The following is a 24981-nucleotide window of genomic DNA, read 5'->3' as shown; positions in this document are numbered from 1 at the left end:
AATTATTTTGGAAGAAATTTCCAAGGAAGAAACTCTAACAGTTCCACTACAAGAATCTTTGATTTGTAAAACTCATAAACCTTAAGAATCTAGGACGATGAAACTAGTTCATCATTAGGAAAATGCATTAAAAATGCAGAATACTTGTTTCGTGTTCCGTTCGTCTTATTCATTTATCACTCACCATCATCAATACTTGTAATTCTAAAGATTTGAGAAAGAATTCATATCTAAATTCAATCATCGACAAATTAAGAATTTTTCAAACTTCATCGCACTAGGGTTCAAAACACAGAGAATAAAGTTCAGTTGATAGACAGTTGCGGTTCTACGGTCGTTTGTGCGCGTTCACAGTGACAAAATAGCAGATAAAATGTGGCCAGCCGGCGCATTTCAGCCATCCCAGTAGAAAGGAAACAATTACAAGTATTCGCCAACAATTTATAATTCTGTAGCGCATAGCAGTTTCGTCGCCGTTCGCTCACAGGTGCTCGTAGGTACTTTTGAACGTTATTATTAAATCGTCGCAGATAATTTCCCCCGTTTATTCGTTATGGGATTTAGAGTTCTTCTATGAGTAGACTGGTTGACGAATTCGCGCCACCGAGAAACACGGCTGGGGATGAATATAATTCGCTTTTAATTCCTGACAGCGTGATCCGACTGATGGAATCACGAGACGAACGGGAAGCTTCCGTGTTGCTAGAGAAAGGGGTAAAGAATAGAGAAGGACAGAGAATATCATAATAGCGAGAGTGAGGAAAATTCGAAGGTGCTATGCTTGATAAGTGTATGATAAATTTGCTAGAGATATTATATGAGAATTATGAAAGGTTAATGGGAGTAATCAGTGACTGTAGTATGTTAATGAAAGTAATTTGAGAGATATTAGTAATGTCAATGAGGAAAGAATGGAAAAGAAAAAGCGAGAAAAATTTATGTACTGATAAGATGTAACAGTAATAGAGTAGATAGAATAGGTTAAATTTAAGGCATTAGAAAAATAACAAAAAATGTGGAGATATAACGAAAATAAGAAAACCTGAGTTAATGGCAGCGCTGTTCATTAATTTATTGCCCTTTCCATTTATTACGCCACGAGGTTTACTATAGGCCGTATTTCTAAGGTCCTGCAGTGTCGCAGACGGATCATCTGATCTGCCCGACGGAAAATATACAATGTATCGACGAGCGCATAATTATCACCAAGCAGCGGGTTCTAGAAACGTCGATTTCGGTCCGTTATTTTTTCCACACAAATAAGGCGGCATACGTGATTATAGGCGCGAACGGTGGCGTGACCCGAGCGTAGTGGGGGTCGACTCCCAGAGAAGACAAAGAAATGATCGAATGGTAATTAGTGCCTTCTGAAAAGTCGAACGCATACATCGAGAGATATAATAAAGTCGGGTCAAATCCTGTATAAACTAATTATAATTGTTGAACAATTTGTGGCGTGTTCGTTATATTATTTTTAAATATTGTCAAATATACAATTTTATGTTAACCCTGTTAATTCAGTGTTAAATTCATTGAACTACCTCTGTTATCTTAATCGAAACAGGGGAACGATTACTTCGCGGCGTCGATTAGTACAATCGTAGCGAGAACGGTCGTAACACCTTTAAAAGATTATTTACTTTATCAAGATTTATTTATGTTTCATGGAAATTTAAATATTTTGCAAGAGTGAAAATAATTTCTCGTTAAATGGTTCAACAAACGTCAATACAAATGACAAACGAAAATAAATAAATAAAGAGTCTGATTAAGTAGAATTCATTTTCATATATAAAATGTGATGTCGCAATTAATTTCAATTTTGCCTTTAATTTTGTACATGGACAATCAGTTAACGTTCCGTAACAAAAACTTAATTTACCATGAAAACTTCAGTACATTTTTCATATGCAATTATCTCATTGTGCCGTGCAATGGTAATAATTACACATCACCCAGAAAATAGCACATAATTGTTATATTCGTGGTAAACGCTGTTAAAATATTTCTCATTTTATTTTCCTATTTTCAGAGCTAATTATGCACCAGAGACGTTTTTCTTTTATGGAAATAATAATTTATCTTTCTTACATGAAATTACTAAAAGGATAAATCAATATTAAAGAATATGTCTCTACCAGTTTCCTGACTTTTATTATTTTTCTTCCAGTTTCTATTTTATTTCGTTTTCGACTCTTAACATCCTAAAATCATTGCTTTAAATTTCTTTTATTTCACTAACCTCCTGCCAATTTTTATTAAATCTCCACACCTTTCTTATAAATTTCTATTATCTCTCCATTACTTCATTTCGACTTTTATCCTTTTTATTATCTTCCCCTTTTCAATTTGTACATTTCCTATCCTTCATTCTAAGTTTCAATGGTTATATTTTAATTTTTGTCGTTAGATGTCTTTCTACCGACCTCTGACTTACTCTTTCACGACTTCCTTTGAGTTCCGTAATTTTCCTTTCTTCCCTTTGATTCCCATTATTATATTCTATCTCCTTTCTTCCTATTTCTGGCGTCATTTTGTTACTTCTCGCTCAACTTCTACCATTTTTCAACGAAATGAAGCGATGAAAGTAGAATTTATTCGCAAATGAAACGTTCCTTCGACGTTACGTTGTACGATTCTATTCCTCTCTTCTCGCGTCCAACTTCTTGATCGTTTAATTTTGTTTGTCTTTTACTGTAGACATAATCGTTTTGAAGTTTCAGGAGAAGAGTTCAAGGAACTTGGAACAAGTTCAAGCGGATTAAGAAAGAAAGCGGAAAAGACGTCTTATCGATAAGTATTAAGTAGTTATCGCGTAGTTCGAAGTCGTAGGTAACTCCGCGGTTCTTGCCACTCGTCATCGTTACCTTATCTTTTGCAGATTATCAAGTAATCGACAGTCATTTAGTTTCACTTGTTCTGTTCGTTAGAATAATTTCCACTTCGTTATATTTACTTACAATTATTTCCTCTTTACCTACCGCTAGCAACTCTATCAAGAATATGGAAATATGGAATTTAATCAATCTTTCAACTCCAAATTACAAAACGTTAGAAACGATAATTTTAGCGCGCCAATCTTTATTGCAAGGAGTAAATCTTTGTTAACAAAAGTATTAGAATGTATCGAGAGGAAGTTAAAGGAATTCCAGGAAAAGTTATACACGTTCTTAAGCAATAAAGGTAACGGAACTCGGTCGCTAAGACCGGCCAAATTGCGGGAAGCGGGCAACAAATAAATTCTTTGTTGGTGACACGGTTCACGCGATATATCGCGGCGCACAGAAACCGATTGCTTCGTGCTTCGTATTATTGAGGTCGAGAAAATCGAGCTCGTATTGCTTTCCAGCAACCGCTGCTCCCTTCCCTCCCCCTCTCTTTCACTCTTTCTCTGTTTCAGCTTCGCCTTTGATGTACGCGGAGAAGAACTTTTTCGGCACGGCAGAGCGTAAGGGAGTTTCGCGATATTGTATCGCTATCGATTCCGCCAATAAAACGTCACGTCTACTCGGCTACGCGCTCGGAACACGGACAAAAGCCACGTCGCTCCGGGTATCTGTTTTCATTTCGCAAAGTCAATCCCCAACTCGGACGAGATGGCGACCCAACACCTGTCTGTTCGATATTATCGCATTGCAAATTGCTTTTGGCAATTTATCGCTGTGCTTCGTAGGGTAGAGGGAGGATCGGAGTAATGGGAGGCATAAGAAAGTTAGACGGACAGAGGAGTAGGAGAAGAGAGTGCAAAAAAGATAGGTGGAATGGAAAGACTCGTAAGAACGGTAGAAATAGAAACATGTATAAATGCAGAAGAGGCGGAAAAATAAGAATGAATGTAAATTTAAAAGGAATATAGAGAGGGTAGTAGGTAGAGATAAATATAAATTTCAGGAAAGTAAAGGGGAGTAGAGAATTTGAAAAGGTTGGAGGAAAATGGAAAGAAGGCAAAGGACAGGAATAATAGAAAATAGAGAACAGTTAGTATAGTTTTCGAGGATAGGGAGAAAATAGACAGAATAGAAGTAGAGTAACTCAAGAATCAACGCGTTCAAGCTGTTCAAAATAAAATTCAAGTAATAAACCCAGGCCCGAGGCCTCTCAAAAAGATATGAATCACAACTCCATGCGCGAAATAAAAGACATCGATCAAGCGGAGAATTCCCAAGGATTTCAAAGAAATTTCTGATCCAGATTCCAGGAGCTGCCACAGAATTGCGCGCAGCCTCGAAAACCGAGAGACGAGATCGAGGCCCAGTAGTAAAGCTCGATATAAATCAGGCCGATCCTTCGCTTTCGAGTTTCGACCGCGGTCTAGTCTCTTTTTCTCTCCTCTATGATCCGGCTATCTCTCGTGTCCATCTTTTTCTTCCCTCTGCGATGGCCGACCTGTTCTCCGACACGTAATTACAAGTCTTCGTAGAAGAACTTCCAGCTTCCACCGCTTTTAGCCTCGAGCATGATTACCCGACGATCTACGAGGAAAGGAACGCACAAAATGAAAACGGAACCTTCGATAGCGAGCTATCGCGTCTTTGTAAACTGTCAGAGCTTTGTCTTCCACGAATAAGTGATAATAAAATAGGGAATGATACCACGATTACGATGTTAATCGTTATTTCGTTTGATACAGTGGTTAAACGAGGTTCGAAGTTTTCGTGAGACGAAAAAGAGTAATTCGTATTTTAATTGATTTTGTTGTTCGTGTCTAAGGAATGAACATGTTTAAGATAGAACTTATCACGCAGTTTAGAAAAACAAGTGTATGGATTGGATCGTGGCAGAAGAAATTTCTTTGATAAAAATTTCTAGATAGGGAAAATGTTTGATGTTTGTGACTTTTAAACGCTGTTAGAATTGATAAAATTTGTATTTGAAGAATGTTGAAAGGGCAGGAACTCATATATTCGCCTTCCCAAATGATTAATTTCTTTAATGGGAAAACCAAAGAACATGGAAACATCATCATACCGACAAGAATTAAACATTCACAGGTCGGGGAAAAGCGTTTTTCACACGAACATGGAATGCTTTTGCATTTCGATCAAAATTTCGTTGAGGACAAATAATGCAGGATTTCAGCGCAAAATTGATATACACGCACGTCTGTATACATATATTTCGCTGAATGTTCCTGGTATAAAATTGGCGAGCTTTTTCGCGTGCTTATATCTTCGAATTCACGACGCGAAACGTACCGGCTTTTCGCGAAATCCGGCTGGCGCGCGGCTTGAAAATAAGAGAAAGAACCGGCGGGAAAATGGAGGAAATGGATCCACTGGTGTGTTCTGCATGACTTCATCATCGCAGCCGTGTGTCTCCGTATGGTTGGAAACAAACGGAAAAATGTTTCGCCGCCGATACGCCACCGACAAATTCACACAGCCCTGACAACAATATAAGATCGTTCAATTTCTGACGTTTTCTGCTCTCGTCGACCTTTCAGCAACGTATTATTCTTTATTTCCAGCGTCTATACGCTGCTTTCAACATTTCTCTTCGATTTCGACCTATTAGCTCTTGTTTTATCGACTTCAGTCTGTTTCTTTTGAGGGAAAAAGTTTTATTCATGAATGGAGTGCATCGATATTGCAGTTTTTGCGCACAGACGGATATTTTATGGTAATTATAATTTATCTTTGATCTCTCAAATCAATTTTTAATCTATTCAAAATCTGTTTTTCGCTATTGTCGGTCATTGACGATGTAATAAACATGCAGAGATTTAAAGGCAGATTAAATTATAGAAACAAAGTAACGGAAGAAATTTAATTAAATTTTCTCTTGGACGAACTTTGTGATTTATTTGCAAGCATCTGTGCAATTAAATGAAATAATATAACTTAATCTGAATTTGTGAAAGACTCTTGTACGAACGATGCCTCGTATATCTTGCATAGTCTGAACATTTTCAGATTTTATATACATTTTAACAAATTGAACATAAAACAGCAACTATTCTGTCTGACAAACTCCAATTACTGATTATTGAAAGATCCAATATATTATTATTATTAGTATATAATAAATAATAATATTATGATATTCAACCCTTAAAAAGTAAAAAGCAATAAAAGACTGCTGATTTTCAGGTAGCAAGCGGAAGCGAAGCTTTTTCTTGAAAAAAGTCGGTAAACTGGTCGCTAATTACAGCCTGGCAGACGATTGTCGAATTATTTGATCGGAAGTCGAAGGCAGAGGGACGTCGCGTTTTATACTTTCGGTCGAGCGACGATCCCACCCGAGCGATTTTTAATCGAACTACTCCATCCTCTTCCAACTCATCCGCCGTGCATCCAGGAGCATTAGACTTTCCCAGGATATATACTTTTGCTCGATTTTCATTCGCCATTTCCGTTTTACGTTCACGCACTCGATTTTGCTCAAGTGGAAAACTCCCCCGATACAGGTTCATGACCCTCGTTGTTTTTTTATTACCTTCTTAATGATTAATTGTTTATTGCTGATCATGCGAGTGTAAAATTGTGAGTTAAAATTTTACCCATTTACGTGAATATCATAGATGATCGATGCTTGAATTTTTTTACTCTCAATCTTTCTTAATCGATACTTGAAAGTATAGAGAAAAGAAACATTGATAAAATTTGATAATTTATCGAAATATAGATTCCTTGCCAGTAGAAGATTATTACTTCGCAAATGGCAAGCTTGTACATTATCCTGTACATTTATCGTCCTTCCTTTTATTGGAGCTCCAGACACTTTTATGAATTCCATCACTCAAATAAACTCAATTTACATTTACTCATATAATCTCCCAAAAACCACAAAGGGAGACGACAGGATCCGAATAACCAAGTGATTCACTTTCGTCGCAAAAACCGTGCGAGCCCAGCCGGCATGTAAACGTTTTATTTAATAAAGCGATTTACCTCCGACGAAAACAGCGTCGAATATTAAGAAGCCACTGGCAGGAGTACAAACTTTCCCATGAGAACAAGGAAACAACGTTCGTGATCTATGAATTGTTCACGCGTGAAACTCATGTAGCCAGAGAGTTTAAAACAGCAAGGATCACATTGTTAGCTTTTCAACAGGGAACAGGGAGAAAGTGCGGTTGATACACCGCCAAGTAGTTCTCTGAGATCGTGAAGGAAAAAGAAAGGAAGAGCTTGTAGGAAAGACGGTAGAAGAGGAAAGGAGAGAAAGAGAAGCTACGAACTCCATACGTGACCAGCGAACAAACGACTCGTCAGTTCTCAAAAATCGCCCCCACTCTTTTTCCGCCTCTTTATCGTTTCTTTCCGGTCGCGGTGGTCGCTCTGAAAGCGTCCACCGTGTTAATCACCGCGTTTCCACGGCGGTCTTGTCTCCAACCGACGATTTTTTGCCGGATCATCGCTGATTAGAAGCGACTGCTGTACCACCGAGCACTTTTTATGAGACTTTATGGTCCTCGGCCATGCTGACATTCCTCTTTATAAACCTCGGATCGTGTTAAGTGTGAAATGTACTTTTTGGCTCAAACAGATTGCGCCGGCCTTTCGCCGCTTACTTTCTGATTTCGTGCGGTTCTAACTTGTTTCATTTAGGGTAAATTTTTCTGCCCTTTTTGAAACCTGATTATCGAATAGAGATAGAACTCTTAGTGAAGTTAAACGTGAAACGCACCTTTTCGATGGAGTAGTTTGCACGATTCTATCAAACAGATTGCTGTGTGTTCCTTAATTTCAAAAAATACTAACTTCCTCTTTATAGTAAATTTTATCGCTAGATTTTTTCGATTGCGGAAATTAAAAAATTTTCATTACTACTGATTTCTACATTCCATCTGGTATAGATTTGAAATAAAAATACATTATAAGGTATCCAGCAACTGACTAATTTTATTTTTCAACTACGATTTGACATGAATACTTACCACTAAGAAGAAATAATCCACAGGCAACCAGGGTTCTGTGATCTGAATAACAATGTCCAATTAAAGCTGAAATTGTGGCGGCCAGGACAAGAGCTACAGCAGCTACTTGAAACGGTGCTGAGATCCTAAAATAAATTCGAATAACGTTAGTCAATTACAGTTATCCAAAGTTATGAAAATAAATAAAATTACATTTAATTCACTTCTAGTATTAAACACCTGTGTGTGAGTGCCACTATTATATTTTTTCAATCGTTCGTTATTTTCAAGTTTTTCATTTAATAACTAGGGAATAAAACAATATTTTTCAAAAAAAAGAGCAGTAACCGATTTATTAAACTACTGCAAAAACTGCATTTCTCGTTCACGTGAATTTAATTTCCTGTTTCAGAGATAAAGTGTTTCAATCAAAATATTTGATCAAAAAACAATGTCAGGAATTATTGTGTAAAAAACAACATCACTGTTTTTTTACGATATTCCATGGGAAAACAAATTTCCACCAATGGCTGTACTCTTATGTAACGGACGATATTGATCTTTGAAGCAAAACACAGTAGAATTTTTACTTCAAGATCTGGTTACTGACTTCGAACAATTCCTCTTTAAATAGCCTGATGTACAATGGATATTGAAATGTCGTACAAAACAAGTAACTACGTACAATAGATGCCTTGGTGAACGTGTGATTGGTCGACAACGGCACATGTCGTTGAAACCTTGAACGGCTATTGTCAACGTGTTCACATATTTCACAAAGTTTGCGCCGGGAAGTGAAACCGGACATAGTTGTCGACGATTTATTTATTATAGACGATCGTGTAAGAATAACGAGAGCATTTCCATGTATCCAACTATGACCGATGAAAATTTTTGCGTAAAACGCGATAACAACCCTCGATCGTTGTACGAACGTCATTGATATAACGAAACGCTCGCAGTATTTTTCTTTCATTTTTTATTCAAATAGATTTGATGTTCATTCATTGATGATTACTTTTCTCTTTTCAATATAACGAAATTTAATTTCCAAATCTCTCACTGGGATGCCATTAAATAAATTAAATACGATTTAATTACAAACCATGAGTAATTTAAACATACATCATATAATTGAATAAGACAAATCTTTTTTCATATATATAGCAATGTTACTTTACATTCGAATATAATAATATTCACATAAATAAGTCAAAATACGAATTGAATACAAATTTTCTTAAATCGAAGAAAAAGATTATTGACATGCGTAACAAGTAATAAAGTAATAGTTCTACATTCATACTGAATTCGAGTTAGAATAATTGCGAACAGAAATTTTTTACAGAGTAAATATATTACTTTCGATTTAAATAAAAATGAAAACAAGCTCTTTATAATACTTTTTATGTGAGATCAACATCTCAATTGATTCCCAAGTTACAATATTTGAACACTGGCATTCAGAAAACATTTCTGTACCATACATGTACACAGACGATGTCCAATCGCTGTGACCTACATATATTTGTTTCAGGAACTCTATAAATCAAGTAGTAACTGTGAAAAAAACGCTGACTGAGCATCTGTCACTGACCAACGCACGCTGATGAAGCTTGGCGTAGGTCAGTGAGGATGTATGAGCGAGAAGTCCGAGCGTACGACAAGGACAAAAAGTAAATATTTAAAAAATTACACTTCTCTTCTAAATAATAATTTTTCAATAATGGAGATCCGGATCGATATGAAACAAAATGCATTTTAAAATGAATGACATTCTGCTTTTTATGACATCGAACCTATTTAGTCAAATTTATAAAAAGCGCACGTAGCTCTGAAATAGCAACCGTGCATGATTTGAATATTTTAGTAAATGTTATTCGTGTATTTTGTAGAATTTCTTTCGGATTTTATTGTGATATACGCAGGATTTCAGTTTAATATACATGATAATAAATGCAGTAAGCATTTTAAAAATGTAAATAATGGTAAAGTTGATCAGTTTTATAATTTTTTTAGTTAAGGAAGAGTAAAACTGATGAAAATTTTAATATATATGGTGATGAATTATTATCGTGTATTTAATATAACTGACGTATAAATGTAGATATTGGATATATAATTCAGAGAAATTGATTCATTTATGTACGGGACAAATTTATTATACTGGCTATAAATAAATAAAATATATCGGATACTGAAATTTCTTTGCGTCTTAAATCCTAATAAAAGGAATCTCATTTCATTTTATTGGGAGTCTATATCACTTTTTATAAAATATTACCGCATTAAAGCTTCTTTGCGTTTTTTTTTAAACGATCGAAAGTTACGATCGCTGCCGATATTAAAAGAAACTTATAAAACGTTTCCAATTACATAAAGTTCGTCTGTAAAACATTTTAGGACTCGAACAGTATAAATTTCCATCGAAATCCATACCTTAGCAACTAAATTTCTATTAAATGGGCTATTGAACCCACGCTAAATAATTTATAGTAAAGCGAAATGTGCGCGATATTCCACTATTACAATTTAAGTGAAATTACCAGATATATAATGCGCACAATACTATATCATTACTACAACATCTACTACGATAACTTCAATTTCTATCTATCAGGCACTTCTGCGCAATATCGTTAATATCAAATTTCTCTTGTCAACAGCTTTGTAGACCTTAACATGATTCTAGTCACCATTAAGGATTAAATATTACCCCTAAAGCGCCTCTCCCTCGAATTTAACATGTGACATTCAACAACTATGCGGACGATCGTCTTCGTGAACAAGACGTACGTCATTGGGGGATGAAAATTGATGTTATGCTCCACCGTCACAGCACTTCGGGACTCTGGAACTTCCCAAAGACGAAGACGAAGGAGGTTAATCAAGATTTGCAGTGAAGCTGTAATGCTTCACAACCCGAATATATACCCTAAATTTTGATCGATCCCCTGACCAACTTCTTTTGAATTCTACCTTCGTTGCCGTGTCGAGGAAATCGCTTCAATTTATTACTCTTTCACATAGCACGTACACGATGACACGTAGTCGCATGATTTTGTACACACTAAGTTGTTGCCTGCGGTTAATTGAGAAAAACTGATGGGAGATATATGTTTTCTTGGGCAAGTTTTAAATTCGTAAGGTGGTTATTGCAAAATATATCGTGGACTGACAAAAAGAAATTCTACTATTCATGCCTGACATATCTAAAAATTAAACTGCAAATTGACTAAAGATATTGGTTTTTATAAATTTTAAAGACTACGACATTTTCAATACGAATATTCTACAGATATTATAATCTTTTGAAGCCTATAGTTAATTAAATTTTTGCACATGAAATCGTCGGGAAATTACGAAAGCGCATTCCACTTTTCTATAGCGAATTAGCCGTTTAAAATGCGGCTTTAAAAAAAAGAAAAAATAAAAGGCAGAATGTTTTTCGCAATGAAAAAGGTCAATATTTATCAAGACGACTCACCAATCCCAGTGAAATTCGGTACAATTCTTTAAATGCGATCCTATTAAGTGACGAACGCTCAAGCGAGCATTAAAGACTGAAATCGCATTTGCATTATTAAGCGATCAATTCAACCCTACTCGAATCTGTACGCCATACACCTGGCGTTTTCTTTTCGCTGTCAATACCATCCCAATGGCTGTTTATGGACAGTGAACGAAAACGGATCAGGAAACGGCGATAAACTCCTCTTTCCAATTTTAAATTCTTAATTGGCTTACTTCATGTGCTCGTAACTCACTTTGTAATTCCTAACTTCATCCTCTCTTCATCTTCTCATCATGCATATTGCATACGAACTGTTCTATTTGAGATTCGATTATTTACCACAAGCACCTGCTGTTGTTCTTCCTCTGTGAAGTCGCATTGTATTATACAATAGATTATTAGGAATATATCATATGGTTTTTAATTGTTACATATATTTACACTCGTACGTCTTAATCGTTGAGCGGTCGAGGCAAGACTGAGGAATAAAAGGATTTTAACGACTCTCGGCGGTTATGGCGCAATACGTAACAATGACTCGTCTATGTCAACAATAAGTTGCGATTACACCAATTTTGTGTTTAACACGTCGAAATATTCTGTACTTAATATAATTAATATACTTAATAATTCTTAAGTAATATACTTAAGAATTGCATGGAAATATGTTACGAAAATTATATACATATTTGTTCCTCAAATTATAAATTTGCAATGCCCTATTTATATAATCTAAAATACAGGAATTAAATAATAGATGATTTTTCTTCGGGAACTCACGATATCCTTCATTCGGTTAAAGAAGAATTTCCAGGAACTTAATAAACGCATGAATTCACTCCGCACAGTTTAACCACGGTCAACTAAGCCTATTTGGGAAAAAAGCTCAACTTCACTCGCTTCTATAAATACTCGGCTCTACCAAATATCGCCAGGAGCACCTTCGAATTCTCTGCTAACCGTTGCTTTTTGAACAGAGTACCCTGCCAAAAACAGCAATACATGACAGATAAAATAAAGGTTCGAAAATTTCGTACAAATATACGATAGAAGCAATATCGATCAAAGATTTGTAAAGTATGTTCGTCGTTGATCGACGAAACGACGTTGAAAATTTATCACGGAAATTTTATAGCGAAAAATATAGTGACAGGCGCTCGTATGCGCTCTTCGATCTGGTTGAAATTTCCACGAAATTTTCCCCGCGAAACATCAGATCGTTTTGTCGCGGATGGTTGTCGTTTCAGATAAAATGGCTGCTGCAAAGGGGTGGCGGGGGGACAGTGTGTCACGGGGGACGGGGAATTTCGATACCACGGGTGTAATACACGTATTCGTAGCTATCGGGGTAAATGGAGCATGCTGGGTAACGGCGCGTCTCGCTCTAAGGGGTGCTGCTTGCTGGGATCCGCAATCAACCCTCCAGACGCTCGAGTTTTGAACCTACGGTCGTTTCAAACGGACCACGTCAATCACGATTTTCATGATTGCCGGAGACTCCACTGTTGTGCTCAAAATAGATTTTGAGAGATGGAGTGTCTGGAATTTGAAGAATTTGAAAGATTTGAAACATTCATAGTATTTACACAAATAAAAGAATTCTTACGTTGATATGTAATTATTCGGATAATCGTCAATCTGTTCGTCGTTTGAAAATTATTGGCTACATTATTGAGATAAGAAAGATTTTTTAAATTATTTGTAATTTGTAATGATTTAGAGAGAAAAGATAATGTAATGGTTAATGGTTAATTGTATCTCGAAACTTGTTGGCTAAATATCTCTCTATATATCTACTCATTAATTACGTATGTATTTTATACAGTCTAATAAATTTATTAAATAAATTACGCATACACGTTTTCCAGCAAATGCGAAACTCTTGTTGGTATTTATGTGGACAATATTACTTCCCGCTCAATCACGCGAGAACGTGATTACGCGTTAATCAAGCCCGTGTCTCATAAACGTCGTTTATAATGCCTCATTCTTCGTCATTCACAATAGCTGCCACAGATCTGTATAATGACATTGACGACGTGATAGCACATGCGTTTCATAGTCGGTGCGTTCATCGAAAAGCTTGCATTTATTCCACTTAATATGTAATTGCTGCTAATAATTGTCGGCATTCAGCTTCGAATCATCCTCTCATTAATCTTTTCACTTGTAATTTCCTTCATAATGTTTCAATATCAGAAAATTATTAATCTAATAAATCAGGTAAATCATATCCTATTGATGATATTAAAATGCTTGAGATCTCTTCTTGTATGTAGTCAATAAAGGATGAATCGCCGTTCGAACATTTCGAATTCGAAAACGACTCTTTTAATCTGCGGAGCGTGACGACGAACGTATCGCTGGAAATGTCTGGCGCAAGACTAAAAAGAAAGCCAGTGGCAGCTGGGTAATGGAGCGTTTCTTTAAGCGCTTGTACATACGTAGTATTTCCAACCACCTAAAAATCATCTCCCTACCGTACACCGTTCTACAAAATTCTGTGGCGTGTGTCGCGAACGTTATGAGAACTGCGTTAGCTGCGCGTAAACTTTATAAACGCGACGCTGTGCTGTGGACGTTTCTCATATTCCCCCGGTTGTTTGACGAAACGACCTTTTGTCAGCAACCTGTCGCGGAAGTATACTCACCCGTGCGCCTTTTATTCACAACTTTTTCAAAAAAATCGGACAGGGTAAAAGTGCGACTAGAAACGAGCTGGTTAAAGTTCTAGTAATTGGTCGACGTGCATAGTGGTAAGTTTGGACGTCGATTGCGCGAAATTTCGCGGAGCCACATGGGAATATTAAGCCGCAGAATTAATAACTAGTTTTTGCTACTTCTCAAAGGAGACAAAATCGTGGCCAGAGATAATAGGAAATTATATTTAAATGTTTAATCTGATTTTGTAGCAATAGAAAGTTGGGATGTGGCAAGGGAAAAGTTGGAACGTTCATTCAGTATTTTGTTATACGATGTTAATAATCTCAAATGGCAGCGAAATCAAAATATGCGTAAAAGAATATCTCTTTATAAAGCTCCTTCTAGAAGATTTTAAATTCAACTGGAAAACCCAAGAGACTTCTCTCTGTTCCAATTAAAGGGCAAGAAAAACATTCCAAATACCTCCGTATAAGATATTACAAGTTGATTAAAAAATACAGAAAGACGAAGCCATTAATATTCTTCATATACATTTTATCGATAAAGTACTTGTAAAACGAACCTACGTTTCAGGGTATTTTCTTCATAAACTCGGTATTGTGACGAACGAAAGTATGGTTTAAGAGATTCTCTTACACAGAAAATTTTCCAATATTCCACATCTTAATTCAATTACGTTCCCCGATATCGTCTCAGGTTGGAGAAATTGCGCCTGAAGAAATACCGCCAGGAATAATATCCACTCAGACGTAATTAATAAACAGTTTTTCCTGAAATCTCTTATTCGCTGTATTTCCCGATTCCCAGTTGGGTTGTCCCGGACAAGCATGAAAAACGATGTAAAACTTGATTAAAACTTGAGAACGGCGATCGATCAATGAAGGTTTTCATAAATTTACGCCTGTTAGGGAATTATTATTCGGTTTCGTTGTGATCATACGACATCAACTAACCCGTTCGCTAATTACTGTCCGGTTTTAATGTTGTATTATGTTTTAACTGCGACACACAGTCGATACGTAAAATCCAAAGAGAGAAGAGAGAAAGGATGACAGTATGTGCATGCATAAAGGTACACGTTTTAACGAACAACGCTACCGGCTGGCTTTTAATTAACAACGCGTGAAATGATCCCGTCTCGACGAGGTTATTACGTCGTCGTTTTTCACATCGCGCTCATTGTGAAGTTTGTTTCCGACTTATTACGATTGAAATGCTTTTCGCAGATTGGATGCGACTGATTTATGGTCGCCTTGGTGCATACATTGCTGTGAAATACTGAAATTAAATGGACGAATTAAATTCTTTCATTAGTATGATTAAAGAACAGGTATTCGATCTAAACTGAGGTAAGTTTCTGATAATTATTTTTGGTTTTTCAGTTGTACTCGTATATAAATATTAAGAAAGACGCGTAATAATTTTGGAAAATATATCGAGAAGTTTGCATTGTTTGAATATGTTTAATTCTTTTCCAATTAGGATATATTACCTTTAAAAAGAATTTTTATATAACATAAATGAAATAATGTTAATGTTGTAAATATAATTAAATTGAACGATAAAACGTTGATTTGAATAACGAGACAATATAATTATTCGAAACTCTTATTTGTGTTGGCCTAAATGAGAGAACTTACATGGTACTAAACGATTCAGTTGTTTATGTGCTATGCTGCTGAAATTATCTTACCAACGTAATTTCGTTACGCATGAAGTGATGCATTTTCCTACATACAATTCAAAACGTGCACACTAAACTATTGAATTCTTTAAGGACTATTTTTCACCACCCATTGTCTAGCACCCTACAATTTTTAAATGTTCCGCTAAAACCTCTCATTTTTCCACGAAGATAATTCATCAATCACCACAGCAGCAGGGAACGCTTCAAAAACACTCGAAGCCTTCGGTCGATATCTCTCTCCTGAAATTAGTTGGGCCAACGCGATCCAAACGCAGTATATATACCCTCTAACAAGCACCGACATCAGCGCACACGATTTTACAAAGGCAAAGCCATGCCACTCATCCCTCTAAAAAACCAGAGGAATCAAAAACGATGCTAGGTATCGAAGGAACTATTACATTATTCAACCACAGCGTCATTTTCACCCGCACGCTGCATAATGACGGATAATTGTCTGCTGACAAGTGGAACGAAGCATAGGCTTGGTTAAACAACGATTTGCATCACGCATCAAGGCCAAAGGGAGCAACGATGGATCAAAGTTAGCCAAGTAGTCGGAACAGGAGAATCAACAATTCGGTCAGTGTCCAGGACTGCGTGCTTGCTCTCGTTAATAACGGGCCGTTGTCACAGTAAATAACAATAAAACTCTATTAATGTGGTGGTACGACTAGTAACCAGGTCTGGCAGTCAGCCAGAAACATACCGGCACGGCTATTCACCCCATGGTGAGGCTAACCCGAGTTAGCCTCGAATCCAGCTGCTGTTGTTGCAACTAGTTCTCTCGCATACCTCACAGGCCGTATGTAATGCAGCATGGTTATATAGTATTACGCACTGGAATGGCCCAGCTCTGTTGGGAGTCGACCAGTAGCTAGATGCACAAGATGCTCGTGAAATTGTGGAAATCGATTTGAATGGCTTTTCCAAATCGAAGATCGTTCACAGTGTTAAGAGAGCTCCTTTCTCGCAATCAGTGAGCTCTTTGATAGCTGTGTCGCGATAAAGATGTTATGGCAGGGTGGGAAGTGGATCTTGAGACTAATTCTCGAGGTAAGTTCGCATTATGAGAGAGCTGTACTTGATGAAGATAATGTTCGTTCCTTGATATTAGACAATGGACTGGCTTTTGACGTTTGAAGAAATATTCCTGAGAAATATTAGTTGATAATATGCCTTCGTCGTTCAATTAGACATATTTTTAATTCACAGCAGTTTCGGTTGTTCGTCATCTACGATCCAATGATACGAGCTTGATGGTAATATTTTCAGTATTTTTTTCTTTTAGTACTTTTAAAGCAATGTTTCGATGCTAATTAGGCGTTATCTAAATAGTGGAACATCAAGATTTCCGTTTGAACGAAGAATTTCCATGCGTTTGAACGTAACCGAGTTTCATTCTAAATTCTACCAACTATCGCGATATATCGGTGCGAAATAGAAGCTTCATCATTTAATCGGATAATCGATATTTACGGAATAATAAATACGGTTTGATTACGAAATAATAAATACCACTTGAAGTAGTAATAATGAATCAGTTTTACAGACAGAGGCTCCGGTAACTACATACATATGTAATGTATTGATTACAAATTTATCAGTTTAAGAGTCGTTTACGAACAAGTGCTTTATTTATCGCGTTCCGATATCCTGTTATTTGTAAAACCATATAAATCTGCCATTATCTCGATATAGGATTTATTGTTTATTTGACTCTGTTGTGTGTTTTTTTTCTTTACGAAGTTGTTTCACAGTACAGAATTCAAAATTACCAACCAGTTTGTCTGACCACACTACGTTACTAATGCTTTCAGTGCATCAATCTGTCCTGCAATCAGTCGGATGCAACTGAGACTTGGCTTTGAGTTCAAAGAAACCAATATGCAAAATCAGGCGTATTAATTACCCTTGGCCTTCTGCGTTTAAGAATTCTGTTTGCTTTTGAAGATAGAGGTTGCTCCAGCTAGGAAACGAATTAATCTATGCTAGTTGGCGCGCCGTGTAATATTGAAGAAATTTCTCTTCCTTTATTCCCAAACAGATCTACTTTCTTCTAGAATATACTACCAAAAATTTGAACGAATCTGCCAAAAAAGAAATTCTATATTTTCCTCCGATCTCCCAAATGTCTTCTTATCTTCTTGTATAATATTTTCTGTACTAAAATTAAAAAAAAATAAATTTACCAATAAAATCTTTAATTTCATTAATAGACCTGACACGCCACCTGACATCAATCTTTGCGAATAAGAATCCTCATTAATTCCGCAATCTTCATTTCCATAAACTTTTATCAAATGTAAAGGCAACCACCGTGGAAAGTAATAATTTCCAGCGGGTTCAAATTTTTCCATCGTAAAAAGAACCGCAAAGAACGAGCGTCAGCTCGAGCCGCAAAAACACTGTAGCCCGAAGCAGCGAAGCGCAAAAGTCGGCGAAGAAACGAAGGAGGAAGGAGGAAAGACACAGAGCTGAGTAATCCGTCGTCGGACCAAACCCAAGTCCAACGGCTGCTCGAGCAGGCGTTTGTTTTCTCTCGATTGCTATCGGATCGAGGTGGAAACGGTATTTGTCGCCGGCACCACCCACCAGAAAAGAAACTTTTTCCCCTTTACGTCCGTTCTCACGAATTCTCTTGATCTTCAGCCTTCCGTTTCGATGGACTAAGATAAAAATCGAGAAAGAATAAAGAGCCGCGTCGTAACGGTAACCACAACTTGCTGTTTCGTTTCGCGAAATCGCATAAAACGTTCCTTCGTTGCGAAGTAACAGCGACCGCGATAAATTGCGAGCCGATGCAAGAAAAAGTAGATGTAGTGGGAAGGAAACCTGGATGGTCTAGCCTTAGTTTTATGTACAGATCGTAGAAGGTAACCGTCTGCGATTGTACTTTTATTTGATGGCTATTACAATTAGATTTTACTTGCTGGCTACTTTGAAGGGTCAATGTCGTTCAATAAAGAGGTTTATTTTTAAAGACATATGAAATTTTCGGCTTGAACAAGAAATTCGCATGTTCAGAATTTATAGATTCAGGATTTATGATTTTGAATTTATCGTTCAATGACAGTAAAAATAGAATTTCCTCTCGAAAAATGCGATTAGTCTTCTTAATTCGTCTATGGACAGTTATTTACGAAAATTTTGAGACATAGAAACCAAAGACGATCATGCTTATTAAATACAGGATCTTTGATACGTGTGGAAAATTAGAAAAATCTACTAATCAGATATCATCGTGTTCTACTTAATAAGATTTCGAAGTATGGAAAATTCAAATTCTTCGCAAACCGCCAGTTTGTCAAACGACCGTTTCTAATTTTTCAGAAGCAAGAGAAGGATCGAAGCCGCTTACGTATTTTACGATTTTCCTATATTGAATAAGACCAAAGTCAAAGGCTGCGTACAGAGGAAAATGAAAACTGCTGCGTTCGCTGGACAGCACTTGAAAAGATTTCCCTCCTCTTGTAAAAGGATAAACGTCGCTGAATGTGTGCATTCTTGAAACGCAGACTTTTGAGTGCACTATGCCATTGTTCGTACCAAAATAGGAGCACGTTTAAGTATAACGTATTTTAAGAAAAGCCTTGGTTTTTAAGCTGCTTAAAATTGAAGCTTTTCGTGCGCTGTTACTTCGTTCTTTTCACAACCGTGGAAAAAATGTCTGTATAAGGTTTAATGAAAATTTCTGCGACCCTGGATGTAATAAAACATTTTCCATTCATTGAATTCCCCATTTTTTTTAGTACGTTGTCCCTATATTAAAGTAGTATTATTCGAGTAAATATTCCGAACAGTAGAAAATCTTTGACAGCCATTCCATTATTAAATACACCTCACATCCTTCAATTTAACGTTTTACGGATAAAAATCTATCTTTAAAGTAACATTTTTATAAAAACTGATAAAATTACAAATAAATTACAAGAAAATATATTTCACTATCACGACATCAATATTTTTATCTTATGAAAAGAATCACTCGCCTACAAAAAAAAAAAAAAGAAAAAAGAAAAGTGAATAATATGATTTACCGTATTCTTTCTCTGTAACCTTCAATTATTATATTAATCTTCAAGAAACTGATCACTGATAATTTTCTCAATGAATCATAAGAACACTGGAGAACCCTTTCAAATAAACATAAAATACCTAAATCTCTTTCTCGTGAAGGATGTGCACGTTGTTCTCCGAGCGATAGCGAACATTCTTTCGCGTACGACGAAAGAACGGTGGGCCATTACGAGAATGTTGCGGTCGTTACGCGTGTTTCTCAATATTACATTATACATCAAGCGGCTTTTACACGATTCGACTTCTGAAACTGCGGGTAGTTTGGCGGGGGTTGAGGGCATCAGACACGAAGATCAATGGCTCAATCCTAGTCGGGGGCCGTGAAAGTGCTTGCATTTTTAAACTTCGAGTAATCCCGTTGCTGTTACGGTGGATGGGCTGCGGGGGCGGGCAAGCGAGCGGAAAGAAACAGGACGAGCAAGAAGACGAAGGGTAATTGATACAGCTTTGGTCATGAGATTAAATCGAGCGTAACGCGTGACCGGGCCGTTGAGTTTCCCTGGCGAATAGGAGGTCCTCCAGATTAATTTCCCGTTACCAAGGCGCTGGAATTTCTTTCGTCGAGAGGGAGGAAGACAAGATGAAAGGAACGACAGCAAACGGTTTCGCGCTTCTGTTTGAGGAGGACACGATAGAAATTGCGATCCTACCTACCGAAAGGTTTTGCCATCTTCGGTTGAAAAAATTCTGTCGTATACGAGGGGCATGATATTTCTAGTGGCTTTTGCTTGCTGATAAATAGGTTGTTTTGGTCTCGTATCGAACGCCAAAATATTGATTCTATCGAGATGAATGTGTACTTTCTAAATTGAACTTTTTACGGCTGAATAAAAAAAAAAATACTCCAAATGTTTGAAAAATTTGCGCTGTGCTTCGATCTGTTGTAAAATTTTCAATTTAGAGATTCACACGATGAGTTAGAGATGTATCGAAAATCCAGAATCGAAATAATCCGCGACACAAACAGGATAAAGAACATTTACGATCACAGTTGATTACATTTGGAACAACGCTCCGAGAGATCTATCTCTATCAAACATCGACAAAAATGTTCTTCGAATGTTCGACGTGTCTTCACATTCGACGATCCATTCTCGATTCGATAAAAAGCCATTTTATTAACGCGCCGCGGAATATGCGGAGGAAATGTTTGCAACGAGTCCCCAGGTACGTCGATGCAAATGGAAATTCGCCGTCTCTCCGGCAGCCTTCGAAATGTACCCTCATCATCGCGCGCCCCTTCGACCCGCGGCTTTATTTCACGGTGCGCTGCACACGCGCAGCTTTTTCTCGGCGAGTGCATTAATGGCCCTGGATGCAGGTTACACCAGCCACGTAAAGTACTCGTTCGTGCGCCGTTTCGAAGTGTTTATCGCCGGATTAGCAATTCTATTGCCGGCATCCTTCTCGTGTACGCGCGCGGAAAGAAGCTGGCCGTGCAACTTAATGGAAAAGCTTGTCTTTCGGCCCGGATAAGACGGAACTCCGACTTCGTGCCAAGCGATTCTATTCACCATGTTTTGTTCCTTTCTGCATCTTCGTTTTTTAGATCGAATATTTAGATCAGCTTGGATGGGGCAGTTTTTCGTCAAGTTTATATGAGATACGAGAGCCTTCGGATCTTTATTCGATCTGATTGCAAGATTATTTGAGAGTCAAATAGGAGATTTGTAATAAATAAAATTTAAAAGTGACCAAAAGGATTTTAATCAAAATGTATCCGTTGAGCTTATGCTAATTTTAAGCGTTCAGTTAATGAATTATGTACGGTAATGGTAGGAAAACATAATGCAGGGTTGCTGGAATTTAATTAAAATGAAAAACATTAGTTTGAAGGGCGGTTTTTTTAGGAAGGAAAATGCTTGAATTACAAAAGGATGAAGCATTTACATTTGATCCTTTTAATTTAATTTAAACTAGCAAATTTCACGTTTTTCTCTTTTCAAGTAACAGTGGAATTTTTTTGACAAAGGAATAAATTCTACTCCAAATTTAATTGAGAAAATAAAACTCCTCCTCTAGGCAGAACATTTGAAAAAGCTTTAAATAAGATAAAAACGTCGTGAAAGGGAATATTTATTCATCTTCAAACCAGGGAAATTTTCGACAAAATTTCTTTTTCAGCCTCTCCACCTCTTATGAAAATAAGAAAGAAAATTCCAATATGTACCGATAAACTTTAAATTCATAAATTTTTATCTCAACCAGAGATATAATTCTTCCATTTATTATACTGACATAAAAAATTTAAATTTATCATCAATATCGATTCCCACGGCTCGATAATAAAGATATTCTCGATAAACCATAAACCAAGAGTCTACTTGTCACCTCTCCTATAAAATATCTCTAGAAACAAGCTTGTGGGTTGGAAACCGATGGAAATGGCCATCAGGAAGGTTGGTGAAACTTCTTGAAGATAAGCTCGCCTCTCGTCTATCTATAATCTGAATGTACATAAAATTCAGTGCTTGTCGTTGCCAAGATCCTAGTCGACGTTGTCGGCCGGCAGCAATGCGCTTTATTACTACTAAACAAGCCGCACTAGGCAGTATATTACTAGTGGACGGGTCTGATATATTACTAGGCAGGTCTGCCAACCCACTGGCCAATATCCATACCGAGGTCCCATCGGCGGCTAGCTCGTTGCCCCTTCCTCGCCTCTCAAAGCGACGCCTTTCCTTCCAAGCCAAAACTATTAATTTTGGTTTCTCCTCCGTTCTGTTCAGCGGCTAATTTAATTTGCGGCCTGGTCGCCATGGATCTCTGGATTATATAGAATCTGTCGTCGCTTCAGCTTAATTTTCGATTACTTGAAAAAATATTTTCAGTTGCGAAGTGCTGAAATTGTTCATTCGCAAAGCTTTCGTTAATGAAAAGCGAAAGAGGTGAAGATTAGAAAATGCAATTTGAAAATGATACATTAAAGTGCATGATATAGCGGAGTATAAGTTTACACGTCTAAGGTGTTCGAGGGAAAGATTAATAAAAATCTGAGAAGATGAAGAAAACCTTCATTAGATTCCCAAGAACTATACCTTAGCCTTATTACAAAGGTAGAATGATACACGAGGATCCCAGTGCCATCAATCGATGTCGCTACATGATATCTTCAATTAGAACCTCCCTACATCGTGTAGATCGCTATATCTTCTGCTATGTAGGTTAGGTTACTAGGTATTAAATAGTTTATTCGTGTATAATCATGTTTACACAGGACAGAATTGCAAATTACGTAAAGTGGGATGGTTACGAGTAATAATTACAGAAGTAACTAACGGTGTAACTTGTGCATAACGATCAAAGTCGTAGCTAAGGATATTTTGTAACGTTTATTGACCATTAACTTCTATAAATCCATGCATCTAAACTTCATAATTTGTATTCAGTAATTCTTCATCTACGGAAATAAAATAGAGTTAAGCAAATAGAACTTTCCTTCGTTGAAATCATCGTGCAAAGAGTAGAATATCACTTGATATGGTCAGACAACATGTTGGATTCTTTCTATTCAAGACATAAAGTCTAAAATATTATTCGTTGAATGATACATAAAACTAAAAGCAGTTTCATAACTAGAATTTTTCATACTTTCGAAACGAAGCATCAAACCAGCAACATACGATTATTCGAGCAATGAATGCAACGTCCAGTTGAGCAAAGCACGAATTCGCAGGATACGAATTTATCTGAATTTTGTAATTGAAGGTCTTGAGGAGTTTTATTGAGAAAACGTCTTTTCATCCATTTACATTCTCAATTATTCCACGATGAGGAATTCTCGAGTGCACGGCGTCTTAATTACCGACAAGTGGGCACCGTATAATTTAAACGCTTCAAAATTAGACTACGTTCTCTGGCCTGCACCGCGGCGGGATTTTTTCTTGTTGCCTCGGTTTCCAAGCGATTCTACTCATTCTGGCCGCGCAACTGCAACAGAACTTTAGCTCCACGAAAAACACGTTTAAACGTTTTCAAAACGCGATGAATGCATTCGCACCAGTCCGCTTTACGAAATTAAGAAAACATTTGCCTGAAACGCTTCCTTAAAACGCTTTAGAAATTGGACAATGAGAATTTCACGCCAAAGATGAATATTTCAATGAAACAGTGATCATGTATCTTAGTACTGGAATGAAAACATTCTCAAAAAATGCAGTTAACTGTAAGATGTGATAATATAGATGAGAAAAAAATATTTAAAAACAAAGAAAAAAGAATAAAAATTTCTATCGTGCAAAATCCTATTATACCTTAAATTGCTTAAAGCAGATTAAAATCGACCTTTTCTTTGGAAATAAGGTATCGTGTAATACATAATTTGTGGTTTAACCGATAATTAATAACACTATCTCAATATTCCAAATATTGAATCGAATACATTCGACGCCAGCTTGGAACAAACGAAATGCTGGAATAATACAATGGATTCCACGAGCCACATATCGGTCTGACTACCACAACGAATTCTATTCTATTTATTTAAAATCATGAATTACCCAGTGGATATAGTCGGAGCTTGCCCGTTACAAACTGTTTTGCACTAATTACTCGCGGCTAATCCAGTTTATTCGGCCCGATTACAGGAGTCAGACGAAATTACCGCGGAAACTTTTATGCAACGCCACCGCATGATAAACGCGGTTCATTTTTCTCTCGAATAAATTGCATGTGATATCACGTGTCTCTGATGAACGAGTAACACATTGTTGCGCGGGTTCAAAGTTGAAATTCTGGCAGGTAGCGCGACGAAGAAATTTCATTTTTAATACGACTCTACACTCGCTCATTTGCATATACGAATTCTTTCCCCTCGGATCAGGATAATTTTTGGAACGAACGTATGTATACCGAATTTTATATTTAAAACGCATGAATTGTAGCTGAAATTTATATAATCAGAGTAATCTCTACTCTTTCTGAAAAAATGTAAAAATATTCCGGTAAAATGTATCGTCTAACGAACTGCACGAAATTATTTTTAATTGGAGTTTCTACATATACATATGTCAGAATTTTATACGGAGCAAATAAAAGTCAAACAACAATGTACATCCTATAAAAATTGTGTTTTTAATGGAAAATGTTTTATACCGCGTTAAATTAGAAAGGATAAACTCCGTCGTATTCATTTGAAGAGTAACCAGGCTTTATAAAAAGAGAGGAGTATAATACACC

General features: G+C 36.8%; 1 protein-coding gene across 1 annotated transcript in view; it reads right to left on the bottom strand.

The window, feature by feature from the left end:
• LOC126873302 (uncharacterized) overlaps positions 1–24981 on the bottom strand; it is a 162431-nt gene that overhangs the window by 37163 nt on the left and 100287 nt on the right. The window contains exon 4 of the mRNA XM_050634028.1: positions 7880–8004. Within this exon, the coding sequence (XP_050489985.1) occupies positions 7880–8004 (125 nt within the window). The remainder of the gene's footprint in view (positions 1–7879; positions 8005–24981) is intronic.

The sequence above is a fragment of the Bombus huntii genome, chromosome 14 (genome assembly GCF_024542735.1).
Source record: "Bombus huntii isolate Logan2020A chromosome 14, iyBomHunt1.1, whole genome shotgun sequence".
In the NCBI taxonomy this organism is placed as follows: Eukaryota; Metazoa; Arthropoda; class Insecta; order Hymenoptera; family Apidae; genus Bombus; species Bombus huntii.
This window is presented reverse-complemented; position numbering and strand designations above follow the sequence as displayed.